The 14,821-nt window shown below is 45.7% G+C and overlaps 1 protein-coding gene across 1 annotated transcript in view; it reads right to left on the bottom strand.

Moving 5' to 3' along the window:
• Positions 1-14,821, bottom strand: part of clasp1a (cytoplasmic linker associated protein 1a) — a gene marked incomplete at its 3' end in the record, with an annotated part of 57,474 nt that overhangs the window by 21,015 nt on the left and 21,638 nt on the right. The window contains 12 exon segments of the mRNA XM_079357994.1: positions 655-825; positions 959-1,005; positions 2,164-2,331; positions 3,103-3,180; positions 3,600-3,659; positions 3,819-3,889; positions 3,987-4,122; positions 5,814-5,959; positions 6,039-6,131; positions 6,780-6,853; positions 6,937-7,074; positions 7,412-7,469. Of these exon segments, the coding sequence (XP_079214120.1) occupies positions 655-825; positions 959-1,005; positions 2,164-2,331; positions 3,103-3,180; positions 3,600-3,659; positions 3,819-3,889; positions 3,987-4,122; positions 5,814-5,959; positions 6,039-6,131; positions 6,780-6,853; positions 6,937-7,074; positions 7,412-7,469 (1,240 nt within the window).

Below are 14,821 nucleotides of genomic sequence, written 5' to 3'. Positions count from 1 at the left end.
CCCTGCTCAGAACAGGCTGTTTCTGTGTCTGTAGCTTTAAATATGTAAATGAGCTGTGTCTGACCACGCCCCCTCTCTGGAAGGGCTCGGGTGTACTCGCTGCTTTCTGGCTCCATGTCCTATTGTTTACGGTGAGAAGGCAGACTCAGAGGGCAGAACAAACACCTAGCTGTGGGAGTGTCACCCACCTGGGGGAGGGGCTACTGCCCTTTGTGATGTCATAAATGGAACATCTCCAAACGGCCTGTTTGAGCACACACTTTCTGAAAAGTGGAGCAGGCAGAAGACGGAGAGGATGGACTTTTCTCATCATTGGGGGGTTTGTAGAGTAGAGACACATGTTAGAGTCAGAGGAACGTGGAGAAGTTTTTGATAATATGTGACCTTTAAAGCCATGACAGCCAGTTTCAGCTGCTGGCCGAAGCAGACTACTGGATGTTTTGAAAACTTTTACCTGTTAAGATATTTAGACAACAAGATTATTAAAGAAGAAAAGAGACAGGACAGAAGTCTCCTTGGAGTTCTGCTACATTAATTGATCTTCACTTTAGCCAAGCACGTCATCCCTACTTCGAGTGCGTGAAACATCGCCATGCAGTGGCCTGCTCTCCGCTTCCTGAAGGATGAATAAAGTACATGAATTCGTGGAATTACCTAAGGAGGCGTAGGACCCCGGGGGAAGAGCCGCCGCGGAGCCGAACGGCGAGGAGGCAGGAACGGTGGACAGGCGGGACTTGGCGTTGGAGGCGGCGTTAACGTCTATGTCGCTACGAGAGCGCTGCAGAGAACCCGGCGTCGAAGACACCCTGGAGCTCACCAGCTTACCTACAACACAGACACGATGAGTTCAAGTGCAGCTTGCTGTGAAGTCTTTCACTGTATGTTTACTTTTATCTCACTATATATTTACACACCGCTCACTCCAACACAAAGAATCAAAGAACGACTAACGGCTTACTTCTGGTGATGCTCCCTCCAATGACGCTCTTCACAGACAATGGCCGACTGAAAAACAAAAACAAACTCCAGTTACCACTTCTCGATATTTATTCTGAGCACAGAAGATTCAGAAACAGGAAGTGGAAATAAAGTCTTCCTGTCTTGTCTTTATGAGTTCAAAACATTTTCATTGACCTCGACGTAACATATCAGGAAGAACATCTGCAGCCAGATGTTTGTGAAACACAGACTGTAAGACGAGCTCAGGGGACTGAAGATGTAAAGTGCCCTCCCGTGACGGATGGAGGTCAGAGGGTGTGACCACCCGACACACGCTCTCAACACGCAGTGATGAGTGAGGGATTCAACCTCAGAGCTCCAGAGAATTATTCTTCATCTCTGAAGCTGAGTTAGAAAAAAGGATTGATTCGTTTATATTTCTGTTTGTCTGATAAAACAGGACAAGTCGGCTTCCTTCCTCCTGCCCAACATAACACAGACCCTGTCCTGATAATAGTGCACTTCACCCTCTGGTGGCCAAAACACGTATAGCAGCAACCAAAACTGAAATATGTACTTGGCCCTTTTTTTAAAAAAAATAAAAAATTCATTTTACCCAGAAATAAAAGAAGAAAGGAAAGAGAAAACATTGACTGTAATTCAACACAGATGAACTTTTAAAAAAAATAACTCAAGTCTAATTTCTTGATTTTCCGTTCACGGCCTCAGAAAAAAAAAGAACATCTGCCAAAAAGTAAAAAGAAAAAAAAACAAAACATCAATAACGGAAAACAGAAATAATTCTTTAAAAAGTAACAGCAAGGCTCAGCCTTACACACACACACTTCTGATGCATGGCTATGAGGTCATTGGCCGTCACGCTCCTCAGGGAATCTATAAACCGGGTAACGATCAAACAGTGTGTGTGTGTGTGTGTGTGTGTGTGTGTGTGTGTGTGTGTGTGTGTGTGTGTGTGTTCTGTGTAAGAGTGTTCCATGGTCTCATGCTCATCTGAGGATAATTACACGTGTGTTCATTCATATTTAATAGGAGAGACGTTTTTGTGGTTAAATCAGTGAAAGTTGAATCTTTGAGTGGACAAAGAGACGAGCTTCACTCTTCCTGTTTTCTGTTCTTCGCTCTTTGTGTCTCTGAATCGAGCTGAAGCGTCAGAGACAACGTGACAGTATGAAAGGCTTCAAACGGAGCTTCGTCTGCTCTTACTTCAGACTCTCCTGGGAGGACGAGGACGAGCGGTCAGACTGAGGCAGAGACACGATGCTGTCCGAGCTCTTCAGGTGAGACGCCAGGGCCTTCTGATAGGTCGACTCGAGCGCGTGGAAAAGGTGCTCCGCCTCTCGACTGTAGTGTCCATGGAAACCCCAGTAGCACCTGCAGGTGAGAAGAGAGGCAGGAAGGTTAAAAGTCAGCGAGGGGGGGACGATTGTGATTACTGTTTTTACTCTCATGACACAAAAACAGAGACGTTAAAGAATAACTAAGAGTGTCTATAAAACACAGAGACGCTAAAGATTCAGCTGTGCATTGATTCACAGCTGGTGGGCCGCCGAGCTGTTTGCAGTGAATGTGTGAACCGTGTCTGAAGCATGCTTTCTACCATCTGAGGTCCAAACTTCAGAGATGCGTCTGATTGGTTGAAATTTGTCTGGCAGTTTCTCACTGCAGGTTGTGCAGGTGGGATGCGAGGCGTTCTTCTTCTACAGGCGGAGATCACAGGAAGTAGAGGCAAGCTCTCATCCTGCGAACACTGTCTGAACTTTTCCCTGGATGTTTCACACACGAGCAACACAAGGGATTTTTTTTTGTTGTTTTTTTTGACACACGAGAAGTCGGAGAAGGGACCCAAGTATCCGCAGAGCGTGCTTCACCGTCTGTGAGTTCGGAGACGTTAAGCACCTGCTGTCAGGAGAAGCTGCAGCAGCTTGATCTGTGTCGTTACAGTCATTTATATTCTACCTTTAAAGTGGTAAAAGGCTGATTTCTAACTTTCTTTAAATTAAAGTCTGAGTGATTTAACACCAAGTTTTCTTGCAGCGAGCACTTCCTCTTCATCGTCTTTAAATCGGGCCACAGAGACGAAACGTCTGTGTCAGTAATATGAACTAATCTGTTGAGATAAAAAGAAACAGGAGAGACACTTACTTTCTGGCGATGGATCTGGCCTCAGAGTCGGCATCGTGTATCCCCTTCTTGATGGTCTCAGTCAGGACAGCAACATGTCTGGGATAGTACGGGAACATGGTGAGGAGGACACAAGAACTCAAGCCGACGTCACGATGACAAAAGAAGAAACACAGACGGACGACTCCTGGAAGCCGATAAATAAACTATCTCCTCTGCTCTCCTTCGGTTTGATTCCTCCTGTGGTCCACAGGCAAGTGTGACCACCCACAGGCTTTACCGCACGCCTTTTTAAAGACTCCGCGGTTGTTGTCATGGTAACGGATAAGGAGGAAAAGTCGCCGGGGGGGTTTTTTTGATGATGACAGCTCTCCCGGGCCTCATCAGTCTAATGGGCCTCATCAGCGGTGCATCCAGCAAACTCAAATGTCACGCGCGTACGTTACGCCGCTTTATCCTCTTCATTCTCACACGTCAACTTCCCCAAAGTCTGAGTGCACACGCTGCTCCAAACTTACCTCTCCAGTGTGTTTGTGTGCCACTCCTGCAACATCAGGTCTAAGAACTCGTAACAGCGTCTGAAAGGGGCAAAAGAAAACTTACTTTATGAACTTTTCATTCATGTAAAAGAAACATGCACTTGATGAAATAAAAAGTCCCTGAGTTATTTGAATCATGTGACTTGGAACTCTTCTTCTGTGACACCATAAGTGCAGCTTTAAATCTAGTGCTCTCACCGTCTCACTGCCACTGACTTGGACGTGCAGTTACTGGTGATGATGGGGATGAGACGTGGATAGTGTGTGTGCTGCAGGACAAAGACATAAAACAGGCTGTAAACAAACAAACAGTCAGTAATCATTGGTTTTTGTGTCTTCTTCCATCGTGCGCTCTCAAACACCGACCCTGAGGATGAGGCGGATGGCGGCCATCCCAGACGTGGCCATGACTTTGGCACTGTTGGGCACGAGGTTCAGCAGGGTGGGCATGACGCTCTCCGCTCCGTGGTCAAACTTGTTCCCCAGCAGGGACGATAAATGTCTGCCGGGTGGAGAGACAGATTATTATGGGATGCTTGTGTCTGTTCTGTTTGACAGCAGAACATTTAGTCACTGAGCGATCGAGGATAAAATAACCAGGAGTCAAATTATTGAACACAAATCTGTACTTCATGACTTCATGTCTTTTTTCAGATGAGACTCAAACATGCTCTGATGTCACACAGATTCATAGTGAATAGTCTGATTTCCTACATACAGCATGTCCTGTTTGGCTCTATGGGAATTCTTCTGTGTTTGCAGGTCATTTAATTGCAGAGTGAATAAAGATGCACACATGCACATCTGATTTATTTGTATTTGTTATTTTCCTGTTTGGCTTTTTATTTAAAAAATGTGCAAATAAACTATATTGAAAAACAATAAAATGTTAGAGGCTCTTGATTGTTACTGACTTCTTCAAATAAAGGCTGAGCTGCTTCTTTATTTTAGTTTGTTTTCACTTCCAAACAAACGACACGTTTGGCTGCACAGCACAATGCACCGGTGAAATTAACAACAGCTGCACCACATCTGATCAGCAGCAGGGTGGACGTCCATGTATGGTCATGTCTCTGTGCATATTACCGGTGTTTGAAAATCATCTCTTATAAGCAGCAGGATTTAATGTACGCGAGGGCGGACGGGTGTCGAGTCGACAGAGTACAGAGGATAAGCTTTAGACTGAAGTGAGTACATGTTGTGCCTCAGCTGTGGGAAAGTTTAGACTCGATGTAAAACTTGACTGGTGTCGACATGATCCGGTCGATTCATCAGCCTGCTGCTCTTTCTGTGCTGTTCCACCTCATCAGGGTGGTATTAAGATCTACATGACGGATGCTTTTTGGCTGGAGAGCGTGCTGCTCGTTTCACACCCGAGCACGGCTCATGTTCATTAGCTCAAGTATGTGGAGAGAAGATATGTCAAACAGCTGTTTTTCCCTGCAAAGTGAATGTCAGTGCTGCCAGTCAGCGCTGATGTTGACGGATGAATGAAGACTGAACGACTCTGAAATGAAAAGATAACCTTTAAGTAGCATTAAAACGCCCGTTCCATCGGGTCGTAAATCTTTGCTCTTCGCACTCAAATAAAAACATACTGAAGGTTTAGGCTCTAATATCTTACATATAATTCAACAATGAAACCATAAATATATATATATATAAATAATGCAACCTGTGGCTCCTTTCCCACTCTTTCTGTCTTTCTAATAAAAGGTGTAAAAAAGCCCAAAACAATCCTCGATATAAGCGTTCTCTGTAGAGGCAGTGTAACCGACTGTGTTGATTTCACAAAGCGTAAGAAGTGCTGCATGTTACACTTTTTAAGGTGGTGGCGAGTTAACATTAAAGATATAACATGAGCTGATGTGAAGCGTGCAGCTTCTCTCATGTGTCCACACATTAGCTCACTCTGAGTTTGGAAAGCGTCGGGGTGAAAATCACCGTGTGAACGGAGCTTTGTATCCAGTTTGTCTTTCTCCAGCTGGTGCAGGTCACTTCCCCTCCACAACACAAACACATTGAAGGCTGTCCTCATTGTTGGGTTTAGTCAGAGCAGACGTCCAGAGCACCTGTGTGTCTGAAACTCCAAGCTCCTGACGTCGTTTCCTCCTCTCTAGAAGCTCGTCTGTGTTTTCACTCTCTGATGTTCAGCTTTAGATTTAGACACATTGTTAAAGTGGAAGCTCTCACCCCAGTGTGATGCAGGCCTCTCGAACCACCTGTGAGCGCAGGTCTTTAGCCGACAGCTTTAAGGACGCCTCCAGGAGACGCAGCTGCTGAGGGAAACCTTCATACTCCGTCGCTCCGGCCAACATGACAGAGCGGACCTTCTTCAGCTGAAGAGAAACGAGACAGTCAACAAAATGACCTCCTGAACTAACTAAAAGCTAAACACAGCTGCTCTCCGGGTCTTACCGCAACCACTCGGTGCTCCCAGTCATGCTTGTCGTCAGACAGCACTTCTCTGATCTTAGTGAGCTGGTCCTCCAGCTCTCTGTTGGAGTAGATCTAAAAACAGAAAAACAGAAGGGAAGAGTTGATGAATCTCTGGGGTCGATCCCTCCGGTCTGAATCACAGAGCTTGTTAAGTCAAACTCAGCCCGGAGACAGACACTGAAAGAGGCTGATGACGTTTTGTTTATTTGTTAGCTGAAACCGAGAGCTCAGTGATTCTTCCTGAAACATCCAAATAAAACATGAATCAAGCAGCAGAGGAGGTTTGTGACCAGCTCTCTCTCTAAATGCTGTGAGTCACATGATATACTTTATAAAGAATATTTCCCACTGAAACAAAGTACGCAACAAAAGAGTTTGTTTTGGCAGGATTCTCCTCTTAAAGACAAAAAAAGACACCGTCAATCATTTCAGTGTTTGTCCCAAAGTCAGTTCAGTCGATCACAGGATTTACAGTCAGTGTCCCACATTAGAGCAGACGTTTACACTTTCCCAAACGTTCTGTATCTGGAAGTCTTAAACACGCAGTATCTAAAATCTGCCACCAGGGGGCTCTGAATCCAAACAATAACAAGAGATGAAGTCGCGGCTGGCGGGGAATCATGGGAGTGATTCGCTCTACTACCCGCCGCAGTCAAGAGGACCGGGCGACACCGACCTGAAGAAGAGAATCCGTTTACAGAATAAGGTCACTTTGCATACCTGGACTGTGGGAACATCTTCAAAAGCTTTGATGAAATCCTCTTCGTCCACAGCGCCCGCAGCAGCTTCTTTACCTGTGACACAGAAATACACTTCCTCAGATCAAAACAGCACCTTTCCTTAAAGCAGGCTCTTCCTCAATGATCGCCTCCCTCACCTGAAGGCTTCGCTGAGGCTGAGCTGGGTCTCCTGACGGAGGTCATTACAGTCTTCCTGCCACTGGGGGGCGCTTTGGATGAAGCAGAAGAGGAGGACCGGCCTCCGTCCACAGAGTCTTCATCCTCAAAGTTCTTATCTGCAATGACAGAGGAAGAAGAATGCAGATGCATGATGTCTTTGATTAAATCATGACACGTCAGGATATTCTCCGCTGTTGGTGATGTGAGCGTCGTTTCCCATCAGGATCAATAAATGATCATCGCTCCCCTCAGAGGTGGAATGCTTCATCATTCTCTCCTCCTCTTCATCGCCCCTGAGTCATCTCTGCATCGTATGACCTCTAATGCAGCATGGTCAATCCGTCAGCTTGTTTCTGTGTGTCCATTCAGCCTTTATCTATCCATCTATCTGACTTTAATCTGGTTTGGCAGCCCTGCATGGATGTATGAACCCCCCCCCACCGTCCTCGTCACCTGCCCAACGTGACCACTCACACGAGGGATTAGCCCGGGGCAGGGTGGCTGCGTTCAGCTGAGGCAGGATGATAAAGGGAATGTTTGCAGTTTATCGCTTACTGTCTCTTTAAGAGAAAATGTATAAAATATATATTTGGTGATCCTGTGAAAATCAACTCTAAATATGGTGTGTATATAATTATCTTAATATCCACTGACTGCATTTCCTTCCTTCCTGTCTTGAAGTTTTCAGTACATGAAATACTTCATCTTCTTTCCATAATGTTTAAGTCATCCTCGGAGTCTGAAGCACATCTCCAATCATTAAATCTCTAAATATAGAACTTCAAAATGACGTGACCTGACTTACAATCAGCCATTGTTAAGGAATAACACCTCGGCTCTGAGCTGTTCAAACACTGTTCTCATTCATTCATTTAAGAGAGAGGAAATACTGCGTCTACAGACCGACAGAAGCAGACACAACAACAAGAAGAAAACAAAGAAGACAGGAACTAAAGGCAACAGGTTGAAGGCAGAGAACAGCCAGATGAAGCAGATTAAAGCAGGAAACACGACAGAGATAAAAAGGCGAGCTGAAGACGTGGTCGAGCGAGAAAAAGGAGAAAAGGCGTCGTTCTTACTGGAGCAGATTTTCTTGCACATCAGCTTCCTTAGCATGTCTCTGCTGCAGCCTCGAACACGCTCTGTCCCTTTCACATCTCAGTCGGCAGGAGGGACTCGCTTGTGTGTGTGTGTGTGTGTGTGCGTGTGTGGTTGTTTGGGAAGGTGTGTGTGTGTGTGTGTGTGTGTGTGTGTGTGTGTGTGTGTGTGTGTGTGTGTGTGAGATCGGCGTGTGCCTCTGTTTGCACGCCGCGCTCTGACAAAGTGCCAGACTAACCATCCCTTAAGCCTCGCTCCTGGAGTTCAGAAAGTGTCTGTTAATATGCGAGTGTGTGTGTGTGTGTGTGTGTGTGTGTGTGTGTGTGTGTGTGTGTGTGTGTGTGTGTGTGTGTGTGTGTGTGTGTGTGTGTGTGGCTCACAATAGCATCAGCGGTGATGCTGTTGGACTGTAGAGACCCTTGTGGTGAAAAGAGGGAGGGCTCTGATGTTATGAGATCACACACTCAGCAATGATGTGACTAAGCATAAAGAGGATGTTTAATGACCACGAGGATTTAAGGAGACGATACCTAAGCTAAAGATTTGATCATGTGACATGAAAAGAACCCAAGGTGCGATCAAAGGCGCAAAGGATCCAAAAAAGGAACCAACCAAGGATCCAATGAACATACTAAGGAACCAAAGAACTAACAGTAACTAAGAAATCAAGGAGCCAGTGAGACAACCAAGGAACCAACCAAGGAACAAACCAAGTGACCAAGGAACCACCAAGTGACCAAGGAACCACCAAGTGACCAAGGAACCACCAAGTGACCAAGGAACCAACCAAGTGACCAAGGAACCAACCATGTGACCAAGAACCCATCAAGTGACCAAGGAACCAACCATGTGACCAAGAACCAACCAAGTGACCAAGGAACCAACCAAGGAACAAACCAAGTGACCAAGAACCAACTAAGTGACTAAGGAACCAACCAAGTGACCAAGGAACCGGCCAAGTGACCAAGGAACCAACCATGTGACCAAGGAACCGGCCAAGTGACCAAGGAACCAACCAAGTGACCAAGGAACCGGCCAAGTGACCAAGGAACCAACCATGTGACCAAGAACCAACCAAGGAACCAACCAAGTGACCAAGGAACAAACCAAGTGACCAAGGAACCAACCAAGTAACCAATGAACAAACCAAGTGACCAAGGAACCAACCAAGTGACCAAGGAACCAACTAAGTGATCAAGGACCAACTAAGTGATCAAGGAACCAACCAAGTGACTAAGAACCAACCAAGTAACCAATGAACAAACCAAGTGACCAAGGAACCAACCAAGTAACCAATGAACAAACCAAGTGACCAAGGAACCAACCAAGTGACCAAGGAACCAACTAAGTGATCAAGGACCAACTAAGTGATCAAGGAACCAACCAAGTGACTAAGAACCAACCAAGTAACCAAGGAACAACCAAGTGACCAAGGAACCAGTAACCAAGGAACAACCAAGTGACCAAGGAACCAACCAAGGAACCAATGAAGGAACCAAGGACCTGTTTTACACTAAATTAAAATGGCAGCTCCAGTCATTGAATTAAGTCGATTTTTGTCCCCTGAGACATGACCACTTTGCAAACAGCCGTTCTTTTCCTTTAAGACAAACTATAATAGAAATGCAATGATCCTAATGCTCCCTTTACAGAGAGACACGTGAGCTCAGCCCGCTACATGCAGGCTAACAGCCTGATCAGCTGAACAGACAGAACTGCACCCTGCTACACTTAGCAAGTATTGATTAGAGCCGTCAGAGGGGCCGGTCTCATCAGGCTGGCACAACTGTCGAGGTGATTTGTCCAAGAGTCACAGGAGCAATTAGAGCTGTATGCAACATACAGAGGTTTGTCAGCTGCACGCTGCAGCAGGAAGGATCCTGATCATCAACATGTTGCCTAATGTCTGATCATATCTTAAGGTCACACTATCATTTCAGTCAGGAGATATCTTACAGATTGCTCCTTTAAACGGATTGATTTATTGACGGGCAACGTCCAAACTGTGGCCTGAATCACAGCAGTCACATGTATTAAACACAAGATAGAAAGATGCATAAACACCAAACACAGGACACAACGGTCCTTCACTGAACCTCTGATCTTGGTTTAAGCTCCATGTAACATGTTAAAGATTGACTGGTGGAAAATAAATCTAAGTAGTTGCACGAAAATAGTGGAAAAAAAAAATGTTGTCTTACAGAGTTCATTCAAAAAAAGGTCCCAGGGGTTTGTCGTTGCTGTGATTTAAAAGCACATCCACAGAGTAAGGACACATCTGTGTCAAGGATAAAACAGGTTGCTGTACCTTATATGTCCACTAGGTGTCAGCACAGTCAGGACTCGAGCTTGCTGAAGCTGCAGAGTCACCAGTAATCTGTTCCTAAAGCACAGGTTCACATAATGGGAAGGATTTCCTCCCCCCTCAGCGTGCTCTCAAAGAAGTTTAGGGATTGAGAAAAAGAAGTTCTTGAAAATAAAGTTAGCATTTAAAAAATATTCTGTACTGCCTGATAGCAGCAGTGAGAGGGAGGAAAGGTCTCCTCTGTATGACACGACTGTTTTACATCCTTCACCTCTCCATTGAATCTGTTCTTTCAGTGCAGCTCTGCAGACACGTTTACTGACATGTCTTTCAGATTGAACTGAAATGAAGAGGGAATGACAAACAGAGTCAAACGTTGTGATAGATTCATCTTTTCTTTTCTCTCTCCTTTCCTTATTCCATGCTTTAGTTCAGTCTATGTGTCTCTCTAAAGTTCAAGGAGAAACCGAGGGCTGCGGGGTTTTGTCCTTCACGCAGGCCGGGTGTCTACCCTGCAGCCTGTGTGCTTACATAACACACAGCTGACCGCTGATCAGCCTTATGTCATAACAAAGACATCTTGTTCTGCTGACAAACCAGAGAGGCTGATGATGGTGCAGAAAAATTGATGAATAAAAAACAAACCTGCAGCTTTGGGGTTGTTGACTCTTAAGTGTCACATCTCCTCTTCATCATGTGTGTGAAGTGTGTTGTTATAAATCCACTCTGATCCTGTATTTGATCATGTCTATAAACCCCTCTATTTCAGCCCTGCTCAGAACAGGCTGTTTCTGTGTCTGTAGCTTTAAATATGTAAATGAGCTGTGTCTGACCACGCCCCCTCTCTGGAAGGGCTCGGGTGTACTCGCTGCTTTCTGGCTCCATGTCCTATTGTTTACGGTGAGAAGGCAGACTCAGAGGGCAGAACAAACACCTAGCTGTGGGAGTGTCACCCACCTGGGGGAGGGGCTACTGCCCTTTGTGATGTCATGAAGGGAACATCTCCAAACGGAATGTTTGAGCACACATTTTCTGAAAAGTGGAGCAGGCAGAAGACGGAGAGGATGGACTTTTCTCATCATTGGGGGGTTTGGAGACAGACTAGAGACACATGTTAGAGTCAGAGGAACGTGGGGAAGTTTATTTTGCAGAATATTTGACTTTTAAAAGTCGTAAATTAAAGCCAAATGTGTTTTTTTGTCTCTCTAAAAAGCAGTTTTGGAGCAAAACAGTTTTACTTGAAATCAACACAATAAACAGTTTTAAACATGAAAACAGACGTTTCTGCAGTAGAAAAAACTCCTTAACTTCTCCTCTGTACTTTATAATGAAAACAACAACGTCCGGTTCCCACCAGCTTATCGTGCAACACGAGCATGCACAGGAACAATAAAAGGCCGATCTCTGCATGGCAATGTTGCACAAGTACGCGTGAGAAGAAAAGACATTCAGTGTGAGAGAGATGTTGTCACAGCACAGAAACACGTTATTGTGGCCGGCTGGTTGTTTGTGCAGACAATGAGCAGGCTGTCCCGACGCAGACTTCATCACCAACCACACACGAGGAACAGAGGAAACTCTAAACTAACCCCGCTCCAGCTACAGAGAAAGAGAAGTGTGTTTAATTATTAAAGATTGACATTCTCCCCGTGTCCACTGCGACACACAGCAGTCTGTTATTTAGCCCCTCAAAGACCCCCTTTAATCCTCAGGGTCACACGCACAGAGGAGCGGCTGACCCCTTCACTCTGCAGACAGTCGAAGAAGACAAGAGCATCGTTCAGTCAGCTGAACAACATTTATCCTCTTTTGTAACACACACACACACACACACACACACACACACACACACATATTTTTCCATATGTAAATATGTGCTTAGTTTTTATTTGACTTCTTCCACACTATTAATCTACAGGAGAAAAACAATCACTTGATAGATTTCTCTTTCAGTCAGATCATGCTGTTGAACTCCTCGTACTCGTTAAATATAAGCAAGATCTCGAAACACTTTCCTTCAAAGATAGAAAGTCATTTAGAAAAGAACTTTTCTCTTCCCCAGTGTTCAGAACATTTGATCTCTTTCCCAAAGACGCTTTATAAAGAGCTTTAGATCCAGAGCCTCCTCCACACTGTGCTGCAGCCAAACGCTGCAGATACACATGCAGAAGCACCACAACGCACCCACACACACACACACAATCACACACACACACACACAATCACACACACACAATCACACACCCACACCAGCACACATACACACACACAATCACACACACACAAGCACACACACACAATCACACACACACAATCACACACACACAAGCACACACACACACCAGCACACACACACACCAGCACACACACATGCATAACAAAACACGTTAAGCTCTCCCCGAAGCAGAGAATCCACTCTTTGTGTGTGTGTGTGTGTGTGTGTGTGTGTGTGTGTGTGTGCGTGTGTGTGTGTGTGCGCGCATGTGTGTGCATGTGTGTGTGTGTGTGTGTGTGTGAGTGATCAAAGAGCTTCGTTAGCTCTTGGGGAAGAAATGTTCTTTTCTTCAGCAATTCGTCTCTCTCCTGCTCATCCAATTCAACATACACACACTTGCGCACACACACACACACACACACACACACACACAGACACACTTGTGCACAGAGCTCAAGCATCCCCCGCTGGTGTATTGAACACATAAAGTGGGTCTCCACCATCTAATAATCCGGGGAATTTATTTCCACCTTCACAGATTTCTAAGCCTGTTACGTCTCCTCCTTCAGACGAGGACGAGTCTCAGTCATCGTTTGTGTCTGAGGGGCGAGCAGAACAAAAATCCAGAAGTTTCTGGTAAGAGCACGAAGGAGTGAGTGGGCGACTCTTCTGGAGACGTGACTGCTGGTCAGCGGTCTTCTCTCGGGTTATAAATACTGCCTCTATCTGAGGCCTGCTGTTTGCATTATGCATTGATCTGCTTTATATAACACACACACACACACACACACACACACACACACACACACCATGACGTACACTATAAGACACGTTAGATATGAGACGTTCTCAGGAGATCTATAATGGACTAGGATAACAACAGTCATGTCTGATGGTGCAGCAGGAGTCCACAGAGGACCGGAGGTTCAAACTGACTCTTAAAAAAGGAATCTGATGCACAAAGATGTTTCCTGTTAAATAACGTCCTCATGGTCTTTTTGGGGACAAGTGTTAAAACGTTAGATGACGCATATCGTAAGCTGCGTAAACTTTCTCCAAAGCAGCATCCTGACTGTTTCATTGATATCAAGCAGACCAATCACAGCGCTTTCCATCCTCCTCTCTGAATCAGGAAGTTACATGTCTGAAAAGTTCGTCAGGCTGTTCAATCAGTGCAGGAGTTTCCATCTGGACTGACCCACTGAAGAATAAACACAGCGTGTTGGGTCTCCGCCCATTCAGATAAAAACAGGTAAACTATCACTTTGTGTGTCAGTAAACATGAGCTGTGTCCACGGAGCGCTGCAGCTGCAGCAGACAGAGAGCCTTCAGAGAAAGATGCAGCCTGGGGGGCCTCAGTGAGAACACAGCTGAGGGGGGGGGGCAAGGTTACATAACAAACATTATTTCTCCCTGATGGATGATCAGCAGGATAATCTCTGCGCCGCTCAAATCTGGAGACTGTGAGAAAAAAGCTGCTCTTACCTTCTCCAGCTGTCATGGTGCAAAGACGCCCTCCGCACTGAGAACAGAGAGGAATACTGCTGCGCAGCTGATCGCTCGGCCCTCTCTCTCTCTCCCTCTCTCTCTCTCTCTGTGTTTACATGCGAGTGCTGCCTCAGAACTGGCTGCTTTGTTTAGCTCGTCATCCCTCCGTCCCTCTCTTCTCCTGTCTCCTCCTCTGTCTCCTTCTTTCCTCTCTTTCCCTCCTCGCCTGTGTGGTGGAGAACTCGCCCCTCCCTCTCCCTCTCCCTCCCTCTCTCTCTCTCTCTTATAAAAAAATCTGCACGACAATCACAAACTAGATGCGACAGAAAACTTGTAAATGAGTGTCTTAGTTGGTGTTTCTGTGCGATGAGGGCTGAAGCGTGCTCAGAGCCTTCGCTGCAGTGAAGTCATGGAGACACATGTCTTCACCCTGTGATCCTGCAGATGAGTCCTCTTTATGAACAGGAGTTAAAGGAACAGGAGTTAACCTTCCTCCGGGGTGGAACTATTTTGGAGCGGTGATATGAATGAAGCCGTTTCAGCTGTTGAACATGTGAAACGTCTGCGAGCGGCCGTCGCTGCAGGGACACGTTATGAAACGCTCTGTGGACGCAGTCAGTCCACCAACAAAACAACAACACTCATATGTGGACCAATCACAGAGCCAAGAAGCTCCTCGTCCTGCTGTGTGGATCAGGATTACATCTGAGCCTTGAGCAGTGAAGTGTCACAGAGGCATGAGGCTGCACAGAGCTCA

This window comes from Symphodus melops, assembly GCF_947650265.1.
Source record: "Symphodus melops genome assembly, chromosome: 12".
Taxonomy (NCBI): domain Eukaryota; kingdom Metazoa; phylum Chordata; class Actinopteri; order Labriformes; family Labridae; genus Symphodus; species Symphodus melops.
The sequence above is the reverse complement of the archived record's forward strand: the minus strand, read 5'-3'. Positions and strand labels throughout refer to the sequence as shown.